At 38.4% G+C, this 26,417-nt stretch overlaps 1 protein-coding gene across 1 annotated transcript; it reads right to left on the reverse strand.

Annotated features, from left to right (window-relative positions):
- Window positions 1-15,879: 15,879 nt before the first annotated feature.
- LOC137265569 (methyltransferase-like protein 27) lies at window positions 15,880-25,870 on the reverse strand. The gene is made up of 5 exons (XM_067800988.1): window positions 25,721-25,870; window positions 18,174-18,302; window positions 17,194-17,329; window positions 16,499-16,591; window positions 15,880-16,080 (listed from the first exon to the last, which is right to left on the reverse strand). Exons 1-5 carry the CDS (start codon window positions 25,868-25,870, stop codon window positions 15,896-15,898), a joined length of 693 nt encoding a protein of 230 aa, XP_067657089.1. The 3' UTR covers window positions 15,880-15,895.
- Between the last annotated feature and the right edge of the window lie 547 nt (window positions 25,871-26,417).

Raw genomic sequence — 26,417 nt, forward strand, 5'->3', positions numbered from 1 at the left:
TCGACCATCATACATCAGTTAAACTTGATGCCAATATAGTCAATAGTAATGTAAATCATTTATAAAAGTTATATCAGAATTAATAAACACATGTCGGTTCTAATCAAGACAAATAGCTTCTTTGCGTACCGTAAAGGCACATAAAAGATCATGCATGAAACTATTGGGAAATTAACAAACATTTCCTCACTTAATCTTTAGTTCGCCAATTTCAACGCTTTACGTTACTTGTATTTGCCATTGTAAACTTATTTTTATAAACTGCATTAACGTAAAACTTGAAACATCCATATGCGAAACGGACTGAGGAGAAGAAATATAGTCTTTATAAAAGAGTGTAAAAAATGAAGAATAAAAAAATCCATCATCCATATGTGTCGATCGATATTGACCTCAAGTCTTAAGACGTCACCAAGGAATTATGTTTTCATTGATAATAGAACGTCAGAGAAAAAAGAATAGTCTGAGACACAAGTGAAAAGCTAGCTGTGAACACCTGGGAAACGTATATGAATGGGTCAGAGATAACACTAGATGTTCACGAAACGGGTAAGCATGTTTAGCCCGACTGGCAGAACCCGCAACCAGAAACAGACACCATGTTAGGTCTTCTAAGGTAGAAGTATCAATAATTTGACTATACGTGAAGTTTCAAGAATATTAGAACCTAGTGACTCCCTCTCAACACTTAACTGGATACATGCACATGCTCACTTAAAAAAAGTAATCAAATTACACTTTTGCAACTGCATGCTACAAGAAACTACTTGCATCAATCACAAAGAGCTAGTAATGTAATTCCCCACCAGTTGTGAACGCCAATGTAGACAGGATACTAGGTGTTTGACGTTACAAGGACAACGTCGCTTTCAACGTTCTAATGGGCGACAGCAGAGTGAGCGGACGTCACGTTCAGTCATCATAAATACGGCAATGAGTAACGTGTCAGGCTCGATGAGGTCACAGGAGCTCCAGCTCAACCTCAGGGCGTTCCCAGTGAGCGGCAGATCCTGTTCGTTGCTCGTGCTGTTCTTGCACATGCAGACAGAATACCAGACGAAGTAACAGTACACATGTAAATAGGGGGTGTCGTGGTGGAAACACACAGGAAATGGAGCATTAACACGGTTATTGATATCCCAGCTGGACAATACCGTCACAGCTAGAATGATATACTCAAGATGAGATTACGAAAATGAGCGCATAAGTTATTGACCAGGACCGACAGACAGACAGCGTTTATTGAATAGTTGAGGCCAAGTGACCCAAAGAACGATTGGAGTTGCTTTCTGACAACTATTGGCCACATGACACGAGATACTAGTTTTTTGCGTGATTTAAGAATGGACATCAGATGCTTTATGGAAATGGCAACAGATTTGATAATAAACAGACTCCCCATCGTGTGTGATGTTTCATTAGTGCACTTTAAGTACATCTTTCGACAGGCAGAAAAGAAGCTTCATGGACCAACAATATCTGAAATTCGCCTTCAGTTTTATCAATCTTTCAATATATTGATATTTCTAAAACGTTATATTTCTAAAACATGTAGAGAGATTCTGAATTTATGAAAAAAATCCTAAAAGTGGCTTACACTGATATATATTTTTTCGTGCCTGAACATTGATTTACTTTGTGAAGAGTGACTAGGAAAACTGAGTGAATTTACTGTTTCGGACCAATTCTGAATATAAATATCTTTAATTCGTTGTTTAAATGCTGACAAAAGATATTTGCATATCGCCAACATCTTGATTTAACAACACATAAAAAACGCTTGAGAATAACATATTTCTCACATTTGAAGCCATGATTTTTTCCCTGATTACTTAATGATAGCACTATCATTTGATGGGGGTACCGACATTCAGGCCATCCTGTAAGTTTAATCCAACATCTAACAACTTTTATTTGATCTTGAATATGCCTGTTACAGCTACTTGTTTCGCTGCTTTTGAAAATGTTTGCTCCCCATATTTCTAATCCATTTCACAAAAAATGGCGCTATTTTAGAGTCATAAATTAAGCGAGCAGAATCAAATTAAATTCATTTATAAACATTAAAAAAAACTTTGAAAATGGAAAATAATGCCTTCTTCGAGGGTTTCAAATGAGATGGTCCAGTGTATCGACTTGAAAATAAAAGATCCAAATATTTATAATACGAAGAAACAACATTCATAGTTTGGTAGCGGAATGATTTTCAGAATTTTCCACAATACCCCCGTTTCTATAGATAACTGTACTAGATTTTTCCACATTCAGCTCTAATCAACACGTGTTCATGAAATGTTTGAAGAAAATTCTACTGTCTCTGCAAACCGTTTACCATGAATGAAAACATAACCACATTGTCTGCAATCCAAGGTAATAGTGCATCTTTAATTTTTGGATAACAAATATTCCAATATTGCATAATTCATGCATATCATCTACAAGCTCAATAATGAAAAAGATGAACAGTCAGGGGCTTATGACACAGCCCTGCCTCACACCAGCGAAAGTATTAAACGTTGTAGTATTGCCAGAGGACGTTCGTTTAAATGACCAGAAACACGTAAACGCCTTTCCATAATATTTAGTAAACAGTTTTCCAGAAATATTTAGGAGATATTCCAAGACAGTTGGATGATTCAGATATACTCTCAGACTTGAACAGAATGACACTCATACCAGTGTTTCATATTGATGGGAATGTTCTATTATCAAGAACATTATGCTAGAGAAGTAAGAACAGATTTGTAAAATGATGGAGGGATGCCGTCATCTCCATTTGCCTTTTTCTATTTCAACTTATTTTGAGATTTTATTACCTCTTCTTCAGTAACTGGGGTTCTCAACATATTACAAGAGAATGAAAAAATCATCACAATCGTCAGAATTATTACTGAAGTCAAAAGAGATCTTTGAAGTAACGAAATATTATCAGATTTGTTACTGATTTCTTAACATGACGTCGTAAGGTGCTCCAAAATATCAAACAGTCTGGATGCCTTGCTGATATTTTAGGATTCTTTTCAGCTTTGGCTAGATAACCTTTTTTAATTGGCAGCATCTTTTGAAAGCATGTTTTGCATTCAAATAAGATTCAAGGTTAGAATCAAATTTTTACTACTGAAACTGTTTGCATTTTTCGGACTTAAGCTTGTAACATTCTTGATCAAATCGGGGAGGTTGTCGTCAATAGGGTGAAGTGAATCTGATTGTTCCAGGTCTAACACCGGATAACTGAAGTAAGGACTTAATTTTCGAAACCGCGGTATCAATATCAGTATGAAATAAATCTCTAAAATTATCCAGAATACCTTGTTATCTACTCTGCACACTCAAGTGAAACAGACGCACAATCAACAGTCCTGCAACCAGTCTTTGGTGACTGATTCCATGTGTTAATAAGTGAAACGGACTATGACTGGTCTGGTACCAGATTTACTATGCAACCGATGGGCCAGAATAATGGGACTGATGTTGCATTAACCATATTCACTTAGTTTAGAGATAGTCTCTAACTTTATTTTCATCTTTGTTCCAAGTCTCTCCTTGCTCTTAGTTATGCCTTGCATAATGACATTTATGCACCTGAACTGGATATGTAACTTCTGTGTCTTCGTCACTATGAACAAAACTCTGAGGTTCTTTAGAGGCATTTAGAAGTCAGTATTCTAATATACGACAAGGTGGATGACCTGACGAAGGGGCACAGAATAGCCCAGAAACGTTGTGAAAACAATAAAGGAGAAGTTGACATCCATAACATTTTGTCGTGTATTAGAACAAAACTCTGTCACGGAGTGAGTCGTTTACTGATTAAAGCGCACTTATCTGCTAGTTGAATTCACGGGCAAAACGTTCAAACTTATCGTCAAGTGAGGAAAGATAACCTACATCGACTTGAGCGCTACAGCGAGGTCCAAACAACCTGGCAATGGCGAGGATGACACAATCCCGGTGACATTGGTGGTAGATAATCTGGTCAACATCCTACCCCCGGATTTGTTAGTTCTACTCTGGAACTGTAGTAGTTCCAGTTTGGAATCAGCCTTCCCCGAGACAGACAAGTGAGGGACCAACAACAACATAGCGAGACTGAGTGTCAAACGGGTATCCTGGGTAGCCTTATAACGGGGTAGAAAACACGTCTCACCTGGTCGGAATAAAACGACCTCTACCTCTCCTCCAGGTTTCACTACACCCATGTGGGCTTCGCGGTACTTCCATATATTAGAGCACAAACCTAAATCTTTAGAGTGAATTTTTTGTCCCTAGCAGAAACACGTCTACCTGCACAGTCACCTTATTTGCCTTGAACGTTATTAGTAAGTCTCCAAGGTTTTTTATTCTTGAAAATACAGGTACATGGGAACTGAGGTAGTCCAAATGTCACCATTTATTTTCGTTTCCGGGTGAGACAGTTGTTAGTGCATCTGAATACTAATCTTCAAGTAGTTGCATAACGCCTATCTTTACATATGGCATTTGCTCTCTATAAATTCCACCTTCACAAACCCATCCGTAGACTCATCCTCAGGATCTGTATTATCAGTTACACAAAGCTTACATCAACATAGGCGATTGCAATGCTAATAGCCTGTATGGCTAACATAAGTGCAAAGAATAGGGGAAAGTACTTGATTCTATGTCCGATAATTTATGTGTTTTAATGATGACTTAAACACTCATTCACATCCAACCACTGAAACATATTCTGCTCTCGATCTACAGAAACAAACATATACGTGATTATGAATGGACGGCCTGTCATTACCTATGTCGAAGTAATCACTTGGCAACCATTCTTAAAGCTATTTAACCAAGTGGTGACCCCACCTTAGTGCTGACATTGCAAATAAATCTGGTGAAATTCTTCTTCAACGAGTTATGTCCCTGAGTTTAAACAATATCGGCGACTCGGTTGAATAAATGTTAATAAGAATAATGATGAAGATGTATTTTCTAACACGAGTTACAGTAACAAGGACTGATAATATACACTACCAGCATTTGCCTGAAATCCATGAAGCAAATGGTAGATGGTAGAAGGTGTTAAAGAAACCAGATATCTCGGTATTATCTCTGATCAACGTTTAATCTTCCTACCCCATGCAATATTTTTGTACCTGGGTTTACTTCCGTCGCAACGAAGCACCCGAGAGACCGAAACCAGTTAGAGCCGATGAATGTGCACTCACGTGTAACGAAGTCTTTCTTTGGGATGGTTCGTTTGAAGATTCACTCAGGGCTCATTGTGTGTATACAGAGATGATCTGTCTGATTGGCATTTTCGAAGTATGGTGAATAATAAGAAAGTGCGATTCTTCATGGATACCTTCTTTGACTGTATATGATGCAATGTTTCGGTATGGTTTCATTGGTTCATGTGAAAAATAAAGGTTGGGGTCCTGACATTAGTTTCATGTTACCAATACATAATGGATTACAAGGACGATGGAAATCAAAGAGTTGTTAGAAGAAGATAATCCAGATTATGCGGATGAGTGCACACCTAGTGAGAAAATGAAAACAGTTGTTATTTATATCACTCTATTTCCATACACAACACTCATCAACAAAGTCGTTTGACACGATTTTAACTCTTTTTACTATAAATAAGCTAAATACATAACAAATACATCATAAATACGGGTCCTAGTCAAAATGGCCACAAATCTTTCAAGTCAGAATGACCACAGAAAAGTCAAATTGGCCACAACCCCTAATCAAAATGACCACACCAAAAAGTCAAAAGGCCACACAAAAATGTCAAAATGGACATACATTTTTCTATTATTTTTCAATCTTATTTGATATCAAGGTGTAAAAATGAGAAAAGAAGTTATATCAGACAGCACTTGATGTTTATTACGCATATACAAATCATTTTAAACAAATAACACATATATATGTATGTTCTTTTTTCACGTACAAGCACCTTTTTACTGTTTATTTTTATTACCAGTTACTTCTAATCCAAATCTTGATCTTCTAATGGGCCAGACAGCTGTTAGGTCTAGTCAAACTCAGACCATCAATCCAATGGTCCTCCTGAAGATTGGCCCTGTAAAGTGTAAGAACGATTGCAATAGACACGAGGATTAACAGTTAATTTTAAAATTGAAGGGTGCACTTCTCTTCCATCTCAGTGACAATCTCAACCCATCATATAGGGGGAATACCTTTTGGACATATATGTATCTATTAGTCTCCATCAGTGGAGGTTTTCCTTCCGTGAGCCTGTCTCGCGAAGGGTGAACTTCTCTTCCACCGCAGTCTCAAAGTATCAATTAGGAAAGTACTTTAATAACAAACACCATGTTTTGTGTGATATAACTTTTTATGTCATTTTCACACTTTGATATCAAATACTACAAAATGTCATTAGTATTGAAAAATGCAAAAATAATGTATTGCCCATTTTGACTTTTTGGTATGGCTACTTTGACTAGGGTCAATGTGGCCATTTTGTCGGATGGCCATTTTGACATGTTCCCATAAATATATCGTAATTTCATACAGCATGCTGCCTACATTTTTCACGGGGATTGATCTATAGATGTTAACCCAAATTCAGTAGGTGGCATGCTTAATCAGCAAACTATCTCACGGACAGTGTTCCTTGTTCAAGCTGGAGATTGATGTAACCCAGTTGTCCCTCCAACTCCCTGTGCTTCCTCTTCTTGGACGGAAGCATCTATCCAGCAGCATATATACTGGACCAGCTTGTTTTCTGTGTTGGTCTGTTCTCGTGACAGGAACGACACGATCTCAAAAATGTTTGGGTGAGCCTTGCCGACGTATTTCTTCAGGCGTGAATGTCACCCTTCTAGGGTAGGTGCTTGTTGGTTGTTGGAACAAATGTGCCATTAACAGGAACGACGAGTTCACCTTTTCAAAACATCTAGAGTAGATTATCCGCAACGCTAATTAAGCCTAATCAGAGCTTAACCTTTAAAGGAAACCGCAGGTCGGCGTCCTGAGACTAGTGATAAACCGAAAGGACAGCGTCCTAAGACGGCACTGATTCATTAAACGTTGTCAGGCAACAGTGATAACGGTGTAAGAAACCATACCGAAACTGGCAATCTGAGATGTGCACCGGTTTTCGACCAGTCATCCGACAAAGATAGATGTAGATTGTTTGCAACCCACAGATGTAATCATATGTCATGAGCAGAAGTATCACACCTGCCAGCAAACAGGCAGACAAACACGTAGCTAGGTGTCAAGAAAGCAGTTCTTGGTCTTTTCAATGCTGACGGATGTGTCGAACACTCGGATAAGTCGAACATTCCCCTTGGACCCGACGAGTTCGACACAACGAGGTTTGACTGTATTCGGTTTTGACTGTTACTGCTTATCTCGATCAGCATATTTTTCTATGCTTCCACAGCCATGAAGGAAAACCAAGTTCTATGGATAGTCAACTTCTCTATTGCAATGGGTGCGACGTTTCGGTGTAGGTACTAACACCGTTATCGAGTAAGTGATACATAGAGTTGTAACATGGAGAATATACACATAGCTGGAAGTGTGTATATAGAATAGACAAGGTTGGTGTACATTGCATGGTTGGTGAGTGATTTGAACAGAGTAGATGGATGTACAGAGTAATAGTGATTAAAACAATGTGTTGGATGAGTTTATACAATAGATCCATGAATGCTGACATGGCTGAAGAGAGTAGGTTGATGTCCATATTCATTGGTTGTGAATACAATCACAAAAGGTAGTATTGAAGCCAGTGGCCGGGGTATTGGTGGATTAGTGGTGATCTTTTATTAGGTGGTGATAGGCTGATGAGATAAAATATCCTCGACCCCTGTTCATGGTGAGGTTGAAGCGTTGGATGTTATGACTATCCACAGAACTTGATTTTCCTTCATCTATACATGTCAACTTCTACAATGCCTTCCAGAGAAGTTCCACAGACATGTATTAAAACATCAAACATTAAACAGTTATCCAGCTGAGCATTTTTAACTATGAAATTATGAAATTGGTATTGCTAATGCCACACTTTCCTGAAAACATGATTTGCAAATCTGCAAACAAGTTTGGGACCAGTTTATATGTTTATTATTGCAGACCCAAGGTGCTTGTAATCACAAGAAACACCTCTACTTCTCCACCTTCGACAACAGCAATAATCCCTGCACGCATCACTTGCTGTGTCTTTACGGGCCGCCAATCCGGTTCAAGCCGCGCGACCTACACACTGCGCATGACCTATGGGCGCTGGGGTGAAATTAGTGAATCGTTTGAACTTCGATTTCATGGAGATTTTTTTTCAACGCGTTATATTTCTACTTCAGTAGCTGATAGCACTTGATTTACTTAAAGAAGCACGGAGATCCACATTTCCGGAACCACACGGAGTTTAATTCCTAAACCAATCAAAGGTTTATCAAGAATACAATATGACAGGTATATATGAGCACTGGATATTTCGTTGATAATTTCGATCACCTAATAAAACGCATTTAGAATGACACTAAGTTGCCAGGATTTCACAAGCCTGAATATCTAATGGAAGTCGAAAGGATCATGATTTTAGCTCCTGATAACTGACCATGTAGGGGACAAGATTCAAATTTTCGCGACTCAAGAAAACCTAGAAGGAAGCAGTATGTGCACAGATGGAGCATTCTACTCATCACTTCTCCAGACGAACCTCATTTAGAAGTACAAAGGACGAGAAAGAGAGAGAGAGAGAGAGAGAGAGAGAGAGAGAGAGAGAGAGAGAGAGAAGATGGGGAGAGAGACCTACACCCTATTATATACCACCTCTACTTCCTAAAAGAATGCTGAAGTAAACAAACATACATGAATAACCTGAGGCGGATCATTTGAGGCGAAAAGAATGATCAGTTTACATCATCAACGTTAAGGCGTGTTGCTTACCTGGAAGTGGTCATCCCAAGAGAAATCAATCACATATAGCCCACAAATGTATATATACAGGAAAGGGGGAATGTTTTCGATCATCTCTTATTTTCTCCAGCTCTTAAGACACAGATACGTGTTAAAACCAAACTGTAAGTAGCTTTCTTGGCCTGTGATAAACGTGATTACTTTGAAGTTTTCATTCTTCCGCTGCGCTGCACACTTCTCTTTTTTCAGCTAATATAACTAAATCAAAGTACAAATTTGCAAAGCATATCTAGTTGCCTAAAGTGATAACATCATTGATTGGGAGTGGCAAGAAGTAAATTCTCCAGACGAGTAATGATAACATGTTGTTTCCCTGTCTTCAAGATGATTTTAATGTTACTGAACAGGTACCCAAGATGATGAAGATCGTCGCCGTCCTGGTTGCCTGCCTGGCTGTTACCGCCTTGGGTGAACCAACCGGTCTGTATGGAGTACATGGAATGGGTGGGCTGGGCGCATTAGGCTACGGAATAGGTGCAATGCACGGAGGTCTTTACGATGCTACGGGTATGGCCTGTACGGAGGAATGGGTGGTCTGTATGGAGGCTACGGTGGTTTCTACGGAATGCCAGGATACGGAATCGGACTAGGAAAAGGTATTTCACAACACATGTTGTCACTTTATTTCATCCGTTATTCCATTTTAAACCTATGGCCACTCTTACGAAATGAGACCACGTACCCATGTATTTATTACTATTTTACGCAAATTAGCTGATGTTAGTTGATAAACATCTTCATAGCTGTGTCAGCTACTTGAACTACATGGTATACTTTATCGTGCAAGCAGTCTCAACATTCCCTTCTTACTTTTCCATAAGTCCCAGTTTTACATGTGACTACTTTTTGTTTCAGGAATCGGCTACTACTGAGTTACTATCACCTGCAGTGTGAAGAAGACTGTTTATTTTGTATGCTCATGACAGTGCAATTTTTGGAATAAATATTTGACATATCAACGATATGAGCTTTGTTTGAGAATCTTAAAGCTGAATTCAATGTGTACAAAATGGACGAGTAACTGTCTGTCTCCACATTATTAACTCCCAGTTATGTGTCCTTCTACCATATCCAAACACTTAACTGCTTATCAGTTTTACTTCAAGCAGTGGTGTCATCATTTCATGATGTGATTTGACCGTTTGCATACCGTTGATGCAATTATCACGAGAATTATTTATCTAAAAGTACATATTCATGATGAAACTTTGACCCGAAGCCCCAAACAAGTTGAACTGATTTACTTGCAATGTATACAAATGTAATAATTTTCGAGACATTAACGGAAGACATCATTCCTGATGCTAGCTATTATTATATGCTATTCTTGCCCTAAATCAATAAAGCACTTCAGTATATCATTCATTCAGGCACAAGTGAATGAATGAGTGAGTTTGTTTTTAAGCCGCTTTTATCAATATTCTAGCAATATCACGGGGGACACCAGAAAATGGGCCTCACACATTGTACCCATGTGGGGATTTACGTCATATAAACTGATTTCACTGACTTTGGTAAAATTACTCACAGACTCTTCGTCGTCGTAATAATGATCCATTACATATTGAATGATATTTGTTTTTTAGCAATTGTAAGACTGCGTTGAAAGTACCTCCAACTTGTTCCAGTGGAAAGAATATCTGTTTGGAGAGAAGTGTTCCAAACGTCGGCTTCGATTCTTCTTGTTGGTATTGTCTCACTGCACTAGGAGCATCGGTAAAGACATGTGCAAGCTCAAAACCCCACACACTCAACAAACCCTTCACTCCCAAGACCAGCACCACACGCACACGTACACGTAGGTGTGCGCCTGGCTAATCATGCTAAGTAATCCTGAATGCGACTGATTTCACCACAGCATAGTTCGTATATGATGCAATAATATAGAGTCAATGAATTTGGTATATTCTGTATATCGTCAAGGAAAGACCTGAACGCTGTAGCAGGTCTCACTCTCCATGTCCTCCAGGACCTTCCCAGCTTCAATATACAGTATTCTATCATGTCATTAGAAAAATGTATTTCTTGATTATATATACGACTTTTCACTTTCATCCTACAAAACACCTTTGTATTTTTAAAAATATACCCAGTCTCCTCAAGCAGAAATGTATGCGCCGTTGTCCAATTACATACAGTGCTGACAATGCGTCAGTGTGTTTTATCACTAAATAAAGATACAGAAGGGAACAGAAGGTTCCCTTCACCGAGCACACACATTACAGTTGACGACTTTCTGATCATTGGCACAATACAGTTGTTCTTTCATTCAGGTCATTCAGCGAACGGGCACTTGTTTGGAATAGAGGTTTCGTTCAGATTTACGTTTTGAATCCCGTGCCATCTTCTATTTGGATCAACAATTGTTCACTTTCTTTTTTGTATTTACTGATGGCTTTTATTCGCTCCCCTAATAAAATGACTCATGTATGACATTCACTGCTATCAGACATGTGCATTTTTTACAGTTATGAAGCTATGCACTTTCCATAACGTTTGGTTGTGTTGAATGATAGTTTGGTGGGATGCGTGTAACGCTCCCCCTTCTTGTTCTAAACTCTTATGATTCAATGTAATGATTCAAGTACACATTTATGTAGTTTTGATTTTCTAACTTGATGAGAACACACAATACATAATCTTATTAATTCAAATGGATTTGACTCCACGATTTTCAAAAATGGCGGCGCCCTGTCATGGGATGAATGCTATTTAAGTTTGTTTTCACCGACTTACAAATGGACAATTACTTTCTACTGGTAGTAAAATATGTATTTTATTGATGGACAATAGGATTTTGCATGACATTGCTTATAACATAACAATTTCACTCTTGGAAATGAGGTGGAGGTCAATATGACATTGCTTGCAGTATAAATGTCACTTCGACCCCCACCTTGCTTCCTTGGAAGAAGTCCTTATGTTAAAAGTTGTCTCGTGCAAAATCCTTTTGGCCATGATTCAGATGCACATTGAACTACCAGTAAAAAGTACTTTTGAGTTTCTAACTTGATGAGAACAAATCATAATCTCAATAATTCCAACGCACTTTAGCCCGTGACTTCACGGTTTTCAGAAATGGCGGCGCCCTGTCTGAGGATGAATGCTATTTAAGTTTGTTTTCACCGACTTACAAAATCAAAATTACTTTCTACTGGTAGTAAAACATGTATTTTATTGACATATATTGGGTATTTACATGACACTGTTTATAACATAACAACCTCGTTTCCGAGGAAGAAAGCGTTATATCTTGATCCTTTTGGCCAGCAATGTGTAGTATGTAGTCTTGATTTTATAAACTCGATGAAACGTGAACTCCATTTTCTATCCTGGAAGCGTGGTAAAGGGCGAACCATCCGATTTAGTATATACCACAGGCTTCCACAAAGCTCACTTCGCACACACTAACAACCAATTTAAGCACAAACTACGGAGTCTGGTGGAAATCTGTGCATAGTGACACCGTCACCCGACGCCAAGGAACATTGACGGCAGCACAACAATTCGGCATGTCTTTGGTGACGTCGAGAAATCAGCAAAATTGCGAGCTTCCTACACGTTTTCTATACATTTGACTGGAAATTGCTCCTTCTATGACTTCACTGTAGGGCTCTGGCGACAGAGTTACGAAACCTCTCTGCGGTTTCGTTTGCTGGCGAGAGAGAAGCAGACGGCTTTTTAGAAACTTTTAGGCGCATGTTATTATTTAACCACAATTTTTTTTTTTTTTTTAAAAAAATGGTGTTTCGTTTATGACTAACCAAAAGTCTTTCATATGCAGTGATCAAAAGAGTATATTTTGGCATATGCACTGTGGTTGGAAACCAACAATCAACAGACGTTTTCATCCATTTTCACTGACTGCTTACGGGTAACATGATTTCACTTTAGGCACTCGTCTTTGTGTGACCAAGTATTTCTCTACATAAAAAGAGTAAAGCTGTCTCCGCATAGAAGCACATGGAGTCGACCCTGCCGTAAACAGCGCTATCATCATCAGGATGATGGATTAACTAGAGTTCTAGTTTACTTTGAGTCTGACAGTGCACAGCATTGAACCATCAATCTCGGAAAACACACACACACACACACACACACACACACACACACACACACACACACGTACACACACACGTACACACACACGTACACACACGCACACATACACTCCAAGTTGCCTGTTCATCAGCATATACTATATTCGAATGTAATGTTCACGAAATAGTTTTGATGCCTGAAATTAGTTCATGGATGGCATTTACAGTTAGCATGTACCTATGATATACATGTACACGTATACCATCTATTCTGCGAGTGGCTATTCGACATTTGGTGTATTTCGATTACTTCATCCTACCACGACTACGTAAAATACTCGAATTTGACTGAACAGTCCAGTAAACTATCCAATTTTGATTGAAAATGCGTCTGTTTATCACCGCTTCCCTGCACACGTATGCAATACAGTGTGTCGACAGCTCTAACAGAGCATGGATCATATATACCACATAAAGTTTTACAGCCCACATGTTGTAAATAATTGTTCAACAGTGTGTCGGCAGCTCGAACACAGAGCACGGAGTATATATCGCGCTGCGTCGAACGTAGTATTAGTGTCAGTTAGTAAGTCATGTATGTCTGTTCGGATGTTGGGCTAGGTAAACAGTGGTTGTAGAAATAAATGTTTGTTGTGATATACGTAATTTAAAGTGGCAGACATTCAATCGAACTGCAGGTAAGTAGAGATGTTTACATCAATGGGGTTACCTCGATAGCGATAAACTTCGAGGGGTACCTTGCACCTTTCTGAAGTATAGAATGATGTCTGTCTCCTATTCCGTGATCTTTGCAAGCCAAGTGCTGTGAAAAGTTCACGACATTCTTTCTGTTAGCATCTTTATCGTCAGGAATTTCTTAGACATAAAGGTTAGTCTTGCGGGAGTGCGTCTCTTGGATTAGAAGACGTATGTTCATGTCTTCACGCAGATTAGTGATTTGCCCTTTAGAGGTGATAGGTTTTCTAACTGTTTATATTAATAGCGTCCGAGTTATACTCTACTGTACGAACTATTTCATCTGTTTTTACTTTTAAATTGAATGTTATATATCTTCCCTGCTTTATGTTCGATCTGCCGACACACTGTTCAACATTTGTTCACATCATGTGAGCTGTAAAAAATGTCACCGACCTGTGCGTGATATATATTCTCTCCTCGACGTTGGAACAGTCGACACATTGTTAAACATATGTTATATATGACAGAGTTGTGGTCACATTATTCAGCATTTATCTATATTGTATGGAATATGAAATATGTGGCTCACCTTTGTTTGATATACTAGTATATTTTCTCCCCTATGTTGGAACTGTCGACACATTGTAAAACATATATCTATATCAAGTGGGTTGCAAAATATATGACCCAAATTTAAACTCATAAATCTAAAAAAAACATATACAGATATATATAGAAACATACAAATACCACCGTAAAAGTAATTCACACATAATAAATGTACCACTGATTTATTACTATTCATGTGAAATCCATCAGTTGGGGAAACAATCACCAGCGGTTAGTCTGAGGATCAAGTCGTTGGACTAACTTCCCTCTGTATTTACGGTGCAACTAGCTCGCATGTCTGAAGTCACGTACATAAGGTTACGATGGTGTGAATTAAGAAGGTCATAAATTTATTATCGGGTAATCGGACATTTACTTTCTGTTACTCTCATGCTTTTTTTTTCTATGATTTATCATTTTGGGGAGAATGTGACCGCATTATCTTCCGTGAGTCAAGACTAACTAGGACCACGTAACCCCGGTTGACGCCAGTATGGTAGCTAGCACCACCAGACATGCAACATCTATTTTCGTAGACGTCTATTTCATGTTATTTTACCTTCTTGAAACCGGCACAGACACACATGTCTTTCCCAGTTGCTTTGCTCATCTGTTACCATAATACTTCATGTTCTACTCCTATCATCTTCAATAGAAACGTTCAAAATAATAACTGGAAATTGTAGAGGCCACAATGACTCATTTAAAACAATGACTCGGCTATGAAAATTCTTATAAACAGGGATCGGCTTTGTATCTGTGTTGCTATGGTTTCATGGGAACTACACCACGGAAATATGTGTATATGCACCGAAACGTCTGATGTTTTAACACACTACGTTACAACTGGAATTTTGCTGGAGCACCCAGGTCCTTGTCACAGGTTGTCACTTGCATGTAGGATAGCATTTCGTGAATTGATCCCTGCATATTCTCTTGAAAATATTAAGAGCATGCAGTTGGTATGTATATAGTTTGTTGATTACAGTATGAAACATGTGACTTATACTTTGAAAAAATGTGCAAACAGAATAAACAAAAAATAACAAAACAAAAATAAGAAAATGTGCTACATTATGACATTCAATAAATATTTGTTTGTTGTTTTTGGACAGAATATTTCTTTATGCTGCAATATTTAAATTACAAAAGGCACCCAGAATCTGTGCTTTACTAAGTAAGTGTAATCCTTAATATAACATTTACATTTGACCATTTGACCTCTAAATGGCATTGTGTAATGCTGTTCTTGTGCTTGTCTGTCGAATTATTACGTCTCCCTTCATCTAAGAAGTTCTATTTGCCCCATTTCCGCCCACTCAGTGGCTGAGCGATAAGTCAGCTCAAACTACATCGGCTCATTGTTAACAAGTCAATTTCACCAATAGTTCTCGGTATGCCCTTCTTGTACGCCAGGACGTTATTAGAGTTGTTGGAATAGGCACGTGCATGTTTGGCCTATCAACTTCCGAATTGAAAAGGTTCACTCAACTGCAACAGAGGACGAAGTTTTTATTACTTCAAATAAGACTCTTTTTGAACTGTGTAAATTGCTATTCAGTACGTTGACATATTTAATTGGCATATGACCGTCGTTATTAAGTTGGCTGACGATTTCAGTTAACATTGTACATGAATACAATCCCTGGCAGGTCAATAAAATAGTCTGGAACGACGTCACGTGAGATCAGTGACCACTTTCCTGCTTTTTCTAACGAGTTCATGAGTGGCTCGAGACATTCCCTGTATTCCTCCACTTCATTTAAGTATTCTTCTCTCATCACATTGCATATCACACCACCTGAAAAAAATGAATGAAACATGACTTTTATTTGTTTCCTTGATATAGTTTGATAGTCGTATTCGGGCGATGGCAAAACATTTATGGATGATCAACTTCTTTATTAGTGATTCGAGAATGAGATGACATAATAATAACAAAGCATTAATTATTGTTATCTCGTTACTATATTTACATGTGCCATTAATATAAGCTTGTGTACTCCACCATTCTTTCATATGCTTGAAAACGGTATAAGAAGCTACACCAAAATATCGCTATTGTGAATATACAGTAGTTCATCAGTTTTTGCCATCTCCATGCCACTTCTAGAATGCATCTCAAACAAACTACTTGCATTAGATATGAGAACAAGTGAAATATGAAATCATTGGGTTTCAGATCAGCGTATTCTTTCTGTATCCTTTGTGGTTGTTACCTGGTTTTGTAATCCGGAGGAGTTCATATAATCCACAACATGGAATATGTCCTTCCCCAAATCCACCGCAGACGACTGCACAGTCGTACGTATCTGCCGACGTAACATACTGTAATACATTGAGAGGCTCAACCTAGGGAAGGTCTGTGTTTATTTCACCAGTGTCGGTGTCTCCTATCGTGAAGCGGCATCAGTGTGTATATGTATGTGATATGTCTCAACGAATGATGAAGTGTCACAACAACAACAAACGGTAATGAGAACATATAAAGAGATGGACTACTTCAACTTCAAACGTTCCAGTGCATTACTTCCCCAGCTAACAGACCAAAAATATTGTTTTAATAACATCCTAAAAACATTTCCTGAAATGTTCCAGAAACATTTTTTTTAAATGTTTTATGCGCGTGATTTGGTACGGTTCCTGAAATATTTCTTTTATTTTTTCTTTCCCTTTTTTCTATGTTCTCATGCCTGCAAAATACTTGCGTCTGCATGTGCTTTTGGCGTATGTCACGGGTTGTGCAGGTTACGCTCTTTTAGTCGTGAGCACCTGGCAGGGTCACCATTTCACAGTGAATTATAGACACATGCTCAGTCGACTTTAGTGTCAACAGATTATTCTTATGAAAGGGATAGCGTTTGACGTAGATGGCACTGAGACCAGTCACACCCAGATATAGTCACGTGCTTACCAGCTGTTATTGGCAAAGGATCTTGTCCTAACATGTTTTCGTAGATCTTTTGATACAGGCCCTTCTGCTTGGCCCGAGCAATCATGTTGGCCGACGGTTCAAGGGCGTCTACGTACGTGAAGCCATGTGCCTTCAACTGAAACATTCGCATCTGACCTTGTATTAATTGTTTCGATATTATTTAGAAATACGCCTGAACTATACAGTTATATTCATTGGACGATACACCCCCCACTATCCACTCCACCCCACCCCCACCCCCAACCCCACCCCCATCCCCGCCCCGCACACACACACCCCAACACCCAGGACTGGAATTTGCTTGACTGGGTGTAAAATGACACTAGAGAAAGTTGGTGTGTACAGTATTTTAATCAGATAAATGAACATGGCATGAAACTAATTGCTGCTGACTTCCAGAGCAAGAAACGTGATATTACACGGGAAACTGTATCTGAATAACAGAGGACAATAGCCAAGGACAATACGCATACATGGAACCCTCAGAATGCATTTGAATATGCGTCCGTATGTTAATATATGTATATTATACAAACACGTGTTATATACATTCAAATGGTTTATTTCCGTACTAGATTTAGCTGTGGAAGCATACATGGATACTCGAAGTATTGATCACTTCAACAAACGTGTATTTATTCAATAGTATTCAAGATTTATTAAGAATTAAATTAGTACACATATGTGTACAATAACAGAGGATCAGTTAGTATGTTTACTTAACTGTTGTTACCAAAATATCTCATCAATGTTCGATGTAAAGCAGGACAATATAGATGTCACTGTGTTGGTGTGTGTCTGAGGCTTGCATGTTTACATGCATGGGTGAATGTTCGTGCACGTGTATGTGCAAATATATAAACCGAAAAACTAGCGACAAATACACACAATGATGCGAATTTACATCCAGTTGAATTACAAGAATGCCTGACCATTATAAAGGTCAAACCAATGCTTACATTCTCAGCAACGAATCCCGTCCCTGCGGCAATGTCAATGACCTTCTTCTGGTCCCTGCCCCGGGGATAGTAGCGGGCCACAGCATCAGCAGCAATCCTGGGACCGTTGTACCGTCCTGGCCGGAGATCCTTGAGCAAGAAACGTCAATCAGTCAGTGTGGGAAAGTGGTTAAGCAGGTGTTTTAGTGAGGTGGTGTCAGTGAGAGAGAGAGGCGGTGTGTGTATGTGTGTGTGTGTGTGTGTGTGCGTTTGAGTGAGTGAGTGAGAGAGAGAAAGAGAAAGAGAGATTTCTGATCTGTTTCCTTGGAAGAACTAACATATTCTTGGTTTGGCAAAATGAATAAATATAACCCAACCAATATATGTATAATCCCTTTGCATAATGTCATAACGGCATAATATCGTAATGACAGGGCATTCCGGCGTCATGTCTACCAATAACGTGTCATCGTGTGTTTTCTGAAATCTACGTCCTGCCGTGCCAAGAAAAGTAGTGATTTAGTATTGCCTACCTTTAAATCAGGTCAAAAACTACAGTACACATACTACATTCATATAATTAACATCCTAATGCACTTACCCCCTTTCCTCGAGAGTATACAACATACTTCTGAGATACTGTGTGGCGTGTGTGTTGTGCATATGCTTTCGAGTGTGATGTTGTGTGATCGCCTGTTTTTATCTGGATGTTTAAAATGCCAGCTAATTCAGGTGGTACTCAGTTTATGCTCGTGTGTATATATCGACGAATGATAATTTACTGAGATGATTTCAAAGTACCCATCTTCCTTTTTGTGGTAAAATGAAATATTTATCACAGGTTGATACCGCTTATGATCTTGAAGTGTATTGTAAAGGAGAAACCGATTTGACCGAGGACAGCGACGCTATGCTCTCATTTTTATGTGCCGTTGTCCTTCCTGACTAGACGAAAACGTTGACTCAGAAGGAATTCAGTGTGAAATCAGCTTGTCGTCACACAACACTATAACATTCTAGCCATACAAAAAAGATGAATGACGGAGACGAATCGCTGTAAGATGTAGACACAACATGTGTGAGTTCAGGTTCTATGCAGCCCCTAGTAAAACATTCTGACTACATAATGGATAGTGTAACCTTTGAGAAAATTCTGAGTTAAAGAAATAAAAATGGTTATTCCTTCGTCAAAAAGAATCACCAACACAGCGGGCAGATTACTTTTCAATGAACAGTTACGAGTATATTCTCTTGCCTAAAACACTTTCCTAAAGGTGCGTTTCTCATTTTGAGACAGTACTGGAAAGGCACAACACTTAACAGTCTGTATTTGTACCACCTAAGTAGCCCTGCTTCAGAAATAACGTGTTATCATTATGCTAGTAACTTCGCCAGATGGTGCCTTTGACATATATTTTATCAAACGCTTGCACGCTTTAGAATAGGCTGGGTTTTATGCTATATGAGGTTCATCGTTAGATGATAGAGCCTGTACCAGCTGTCGAGTACCACACTATAGAGCCATAGACAATGTATCCCTATCTATATAGCCCTGGTCTTCCTAGTTACTATTAAATTATATGTTATGTAAACAATATCCATCCGTCCGTTGATCCATCCATAGCCGCCCATTGAATCACCCACCCATCCATAGACACACATGCGTGTGCATCCACCCACACGCACCCACCCATACATACACATGTTATCAGTTGTTCACTGGTCACGAGGGGAACATGGGTTGATGTACCCTTTGTGTTCACTGAGCCATATATATAATATCGATGGGAATTTGTTTGGTACTTCGTTTTGGTACCAAACAAATTCCCATCGATATTATTATATATATCAGAAGAATGAAGATTTTATGGATATCAACTTCTTTATATGAGAACACAACGTTTCGGAGTTAATGCTTACTCCTTCATCAGGTGATTGAGAATGGGGTACAGAGCTATATTTATATGTACAGGTAAAACAATAACCCTCTGTACCCCATTCTCAATCACCTGATGAAGGAGTAAGCATTAACTCCGAAACGTTGTGTTCTCATATAAAGAAGTTGATATCCATAAAATCTTCATTCTTATGCATTTCACTTCTAAATGCCCTTCAAAGACTATATATATATATCGATATATATATAATATCGATGGGAATTTGTTTGGTACTTCGTATGAGTAGTGTTTAGGCTGCTGCCTAACTTCGGTACTCACTGTCACCATCCAATACCCGTTCTTCAAACAGTTCGGGCTTAACACTGAGGTTTTCGGTAAGTCAGACACGTTGTTCACTGGACCTTCGGGACTCTTCTGGCTCAGTGAACACAAAGGGTACATCAACCCATGTTCCCCCCGTGACCAGTGAACAACTGATAACATGTGTATGTATGGGTGGGTGCGTGTGGGTGGATGCACACGCATGTGTGTCTATGGATGGGTGGGTGATTCAATGGGCGGCTATGGATGGATCAACGGACGGATGGATATTGTTTACATATTGTTTACATATGTTTATATAGATAGATAGATAGATATATGTAGATATATATATATATATATTGAGATAGATAGATATATAGATATATAGATATATTTCCTGTTTAAAGGCTCTTAATTTAATAACATTTAACTTATTACTGTCATTAAGTAAATCTGAGTTCCAATTCTCTCTATCCGACATATCTAACACCATCTGCTGAGGAAGGTCGATCTGCTTGTTGATACACAATAATCAATTACATCATGCTCTCCATGAATCCAAATTCTATAACTTTATAGTCCCATGAAGACTTTCTTCTGACTGTCCAGACTGTCAGTACTTCAATCCTAACTTTCGAGTATGCACTACTCCATCCCATCTCACTTCTGACAGCTACGTTAGAACTTTTTTCCTTACTCCCAAGAAAAATCCAATGGCCTTATTACTGATTTCCTTGTACATATTCATACCCCAGACAGAAACACTGTAATTAAGTATAGGCTGCACAAAGCTGTCAAGCAGCTGGGTATAAACTGACCCCACCCAGAGCATTAAACGTGCTCATTATCACACGAAGAGCTCTGTTTGCACATTTACACATTTATTGCACGTTTTTTTTATAGTCACAGAATTCATTTATCCACATACCTAAATATCTGTATTGAAAACAGCATTTTTTCATATCACCACAACTGAACTGCACTGTTGACCTGGGCATTGGCACTGGCCTGCATTGAAGGATCGTTTATCTACGTTCATAAGGAGATTCCATCGTTGGGACCGCTTGTGTAGGTGATTAAGTAATTTCTGTAGTTTGCCTTCTTCTGGGGATATAAGCACAATTTCAACTGCATATAACAAAATAGATATGTTGATGTTATCAATATCTATTCCACACTTCAGATTATGTATACTATCATTCACATACATGGCGAATAATGTTGGCGACAAACAACAGCCTTGTTTTACTCCAGAAGATACATCAAACCACTCTGTCCTTTCAGTTTTGACTTTGACACAGCATTTAACATCGTGGTATAGTGGTTGAACAGCATTTAACATAGCTCCATGAATTCCATACAGATTCGTTAGCTTGTACCACAGAAGATATATTTTCACCGAATCAAAAGTTTTTTTCACATCCACAAAGCATATAATTATACGTTGCCAGTTTTGACATTTTCCTATTGTAGAGAATTTTTGTTGGAGTGTGAATATGGTCCTGACATGAGCGTCTTTTTCTGAATCCATTTTGTGCAGATGATGGGAGATTATGCTTTTCTTGCCAGCTGGATGTTCTGTTATTTAGAAGTCATGAGTATGTTTTATGGGATACAGAGAAGTGTGATTCCTCTATAATTCATCGGGATCCGTTGGTCACCATCTCCACTTTTCGGTATTGGGCTAATAATTCCTCTTCTCCATAGGGTAGGTACTAAACCAGACACAAACATGAGATTGGACATCCTGTGTAGAATGCATCATTCTTTACAACCTCTGCTTGAATATTGTCAATTCCTGTGGCCTTGTTCATTTTCATTGGTTTTATAGGCTCTGAAACCTCTATTATACTTATTGGTATATTTAGGTCTTCCGCTTCAGTTAAAGTCGCCTCCTGTTACATGTTATATAAGTCCTGCGAGTGATCTGCTTGTTGGGTATCTATATTTAAGGCAGGGTTTTGCAAGGCAGAAATATAATTTTTTCATCTGTCCATCACAAATTTATGGTCAGTTATAATTTTACTTCCTTCTGTGGGTATTTCCTCAGGTATCATGATTTTCCTTTCATTTTCTACCCCGAGTTTCCCAATATCTTTAAAAAAATACTTGGTTTAGATAAGGAATGTGTGATTTTGTTGTTTTTCTCTTTGGTGAGTCCTTTTATGTTTGCGGTGTAGCTGGTCAAATTCTTTTCTTGCTGCACTGCACATATTCCTTAGTTCTCCTTTTCTAGCTTTGACCCTTCATACTTAGTCCATCTCCTCTCTTTATCACACACATTGTCCACTTTAATTGGAGCTCTTCACACCAATATGGCTTCGCTCTTGATTTCCTTGCCCTGTTCCTGTCCCGATTAGTATGAATCACCGAGTGTTCAAGTTTCATGTCCATTTCTTCTTTAATGGTTGACAACAGTTCATCATACAGTTCCTGTCTGATTCAAACTTGTCTGTTCAATCCGGTTCTTTAATAGATTCATACTTTCATTGTTGAGGAGGAAATCAAAGGGAATATCTTCAGCATTATGCTTCATAATATATTTTGTAGGTTTTCTGGTGTTTTCCGTATCATTACTTGTGTGTAGTGAAAAACCTTCCCATGTTAAAACTGAGTGGTCTGGTAAATTTGGTGGTGGGTCTAGACCAGCTTTGTTGATCAGTTCACTGATTCTTTGTACTGTAAAGTTCTACACATGCTGACACTGCTCATATGGGGATAACACAAAGTCCACTTCAGATTTGCTCTCAAATATATGTAGTCTTTCGTACCAACACGACCGTTTAACATACATAAGCTGGAGGTTGTAATAAAATTTATAAGTGATTCACCGTTAGTGTTCATTACATTGTCAATAACCTCTCTTAGTTCCAAGCTGTCTACTCCTTCAATGATATCTTGTACATCTCCACATCTAGAATTAAAATCTCAAATGTATATCATTCCTTTTGTTTAATAAAAATGAAACTGCTCTAAGAGATCATTCAGAAAAAGTTCGGTATCTATCATCCGACTTGTTCCATTTGGAAGCAGGTAAACAATGCACATGTATATGTCGGGTTTATTGTTTCTACCTATCTGTATCCACATCCTTCTGAGTTAAAGTCATTTTGTCTCTTAACATGTGGATATAAGTGATTTTTTTCACCAAAAATCCTAATCCACCAGATCCTCTTTGAGCGCGGACATGTAAATTTTGCCGGTTCTGTCCTATCCATTCATATCTTTCGAGTTCAACTATATATGTGCCTTGTAAAACTGTTTCACATAGTCCAATGATATCACAATCAAGAAAGTTGACAGCATCACATCTAAGGTTAAAAGCATCAATATTTTTCATGTTTTTCTTAAAACCTCTGACGTTCCATACCCCAAGCCGTAAGCCCTAATGGGTTTACTTGGGAGGGTTATTGGTCGAAGACAGCTTCCCATTCTTGTGAAGTCTCAACACGTTTCCTTTGTCGCACGTTTTGAGAAGCATGTGCATGTTATTTTCTGCCTTAAGCTCTTCTCTTGATTTATAATTATCAATGTAGACATTTTCCATATTATTCTTATTCCTTGATATGCTTTTGTTTTTCACAACCAAATGTTTTTGTTCTGGGGTTCCAGGCTGGTTGACTATGTGACCTGGGTTTCTGCTCTCACCATGGTTTCTGACAGAGCGTTCACAGCTCACAGCTTCTACACCTTCTAATTGTAATGAGTTGACTAGCAGGTCCTCAATAGTGCTCTTCAAATCTTGAGGTGTTTCATTTTGTGAAGTTTCCTTTAGTCCTTTGATCACAATGGAGCATGAGTCAGCTTTCTGAGAGACTACACCCTTTTGCACTATTTCAGCATGTGTTTGTTCTAATTTATTCACTTTTGACTCTAACCTGGAAAAATCTTTCTGAAATTCATCCTTGAACTTCCTCACCTCTGTCTCTATTGTAGTCGTGATTAAGGACTTGAGATTATTTTCCAGGTTAGTTTCTAATTCCGATATTCGTCTTGTGAGTGATGACACTACACCCCTTAATTCACTCGCTAGGCCTGTCACTGCTTCGAGTATGAGAATGTCAGTTTGTCTACATTCTGCCTTGTGACTGTTTGTGTGTTCCCCACACGTAGCAGTGGGGTTGTCAACATGCTCTTCTGATTCAATATGCATAACATGTTCCAAGTTGCAAGTTTTATCATCAAAAAATGTTTTAAGCTTTCTTATATACACCAACTGTAGTGTCTGACTCTCCTGTAACTTCTCCAGAGTGAAACTTCGTTGCCTTGGTGTTTGTGACACACATGCGCATGCTTCTCAAAACGTGCGACAAAGGAAACATGTTGAGACTTCACAAGAATGGGAAGCTGTCTTCGACCAATAACCCTCCCAAGTAAACCCATTAGGGCTTACGGCTTGGGGTATGGAACGTCAGAGATTACTACCGGAGTTTGATGCGATGCTCATTTTCGGTCCCGTGCACGCATCTGAATGGTTGAATTCGAGCTTTGCTATGTTGTATTATACAGTACAAAGTGTTTGCAACTTACTGTACCACAGTTTGCCACTATACCAAACTTTACCATCCAGAATTTTCGATTTTTCCTCGGAGCTGGCACTCGCAGCTTCTCAAAAATGTCTCTATGTTTTTAGTTTTTAGTCAATCAGAAAATGATTGTACATAGCACAACAATATGTAAAGAGAGCATTTAGTTTTGTCAAAGATGTGTGTTATGCATGAAGGCCATATATATATATATATATATATATATATATGGTATATATATATATATATATATATATATATATATATATATATATATATATATATATACATATATATATATATATATATATACCATATATATATATATACAGATTTTTAAAAACCCCAATATATATATAGAAACCCTTATATATATATAAGTACCTTATATATTTATATATATGAGTGTGTGTGTGTGTGTGTGTGTGTGTGTGTGTGTGTGTGTGTGTGTGCAGAATGATAATGTATTATTCAACATTTAAGGGTTTAAAGATCTGTCTCTGTATTTGAACAGTGTATGTTAAAAATATCATAAGAGTTTTATATACTACGGATAACGTCCACAATCACTACACATTATAACATTAGGTGTTTGTAAGCCCACAATTAAAATTTTCGTATATGTATTCAAACTAACTTTTTCAATATTTTCGTGACAATTTAACACGCGTCCAAATGTCCGTACCCTAACGTAAAACTGGATGACTTGGTGTGTCAAATATTTTAAAGAATCAGTCATATCATGATCAGTCCTTACATAAGTGTATATATTTGACAATCACCTGTCTTTTGAGAGACATTGTTTATAAAACAACGAGTATCTGTTAATGTTATACCTCACCTCTTCATATTGTTGATAGTATTGTGAATAATACCTCATGGCCTCATCCGTGGTGATTCCTTTTCGAAATGCCCTGGCATTCTGCTCGTACGCAATTGCATCATCAGATTTCCATTCTAAGTTTCCAATGTCATCTCGGCCGTTCGACATTGTGATGTTTGTTTCTGACGAGAGATTCCAGTGTTGTATCTCCACTGTGACAGGTATTGACATGTATTCATTTTTTCTGTTAAAGTGGTGCATCATACACAAGACGCTATTCAACTGATGACAATGTCAGAGGGATTGATCAGAAAAGATGACACTTGAGGTCTGTGAAACTATGTGCAGGTGTGTCAAACCTATTCCGAAACCATTTATACTATTTTCCATTAGAAATACAATTCTGCCAGCTGTTGCAGTCGTCAAGAATTGTTATATTAGAACGAAACACGTGACACACTTATGGAGAACAGGTACAATGAAACAAGCTGGGCTTAAGTGTATGATTTTCGACAAAATTGTGATGTTTCTTGTTTACATGGTAAGATCCTTTCTACATCACACCAGCTTGTAAATATTATAGTCGTGACCAGGTATTACCAATCGTCAACAGGACGATGGCACACCGACGTCACAAACCCACGTGCTACCAGAAGAGAGATGCGTTGGAGACATATACTGATCTGAAGAGCCACGCCGATGGAATGGGGAAACC

The sequence above is a fragment of the Haliotis asinina genome, chromosome 15 (assembly GCF_037392515.1).
Source record: "Haliotis asinina isolate JCU_RB_2024 chromosome 15, JCU_Hal_asi_v2, whole genome shotgun sequence".
Classification (NCBI taxonomy): domain Eukaryota; kingdom Metazoa; phylum Mollusca; class Gastropoda; order Lepetellida; family Haliotidae; genus Haliotis; species Haliotis asinina.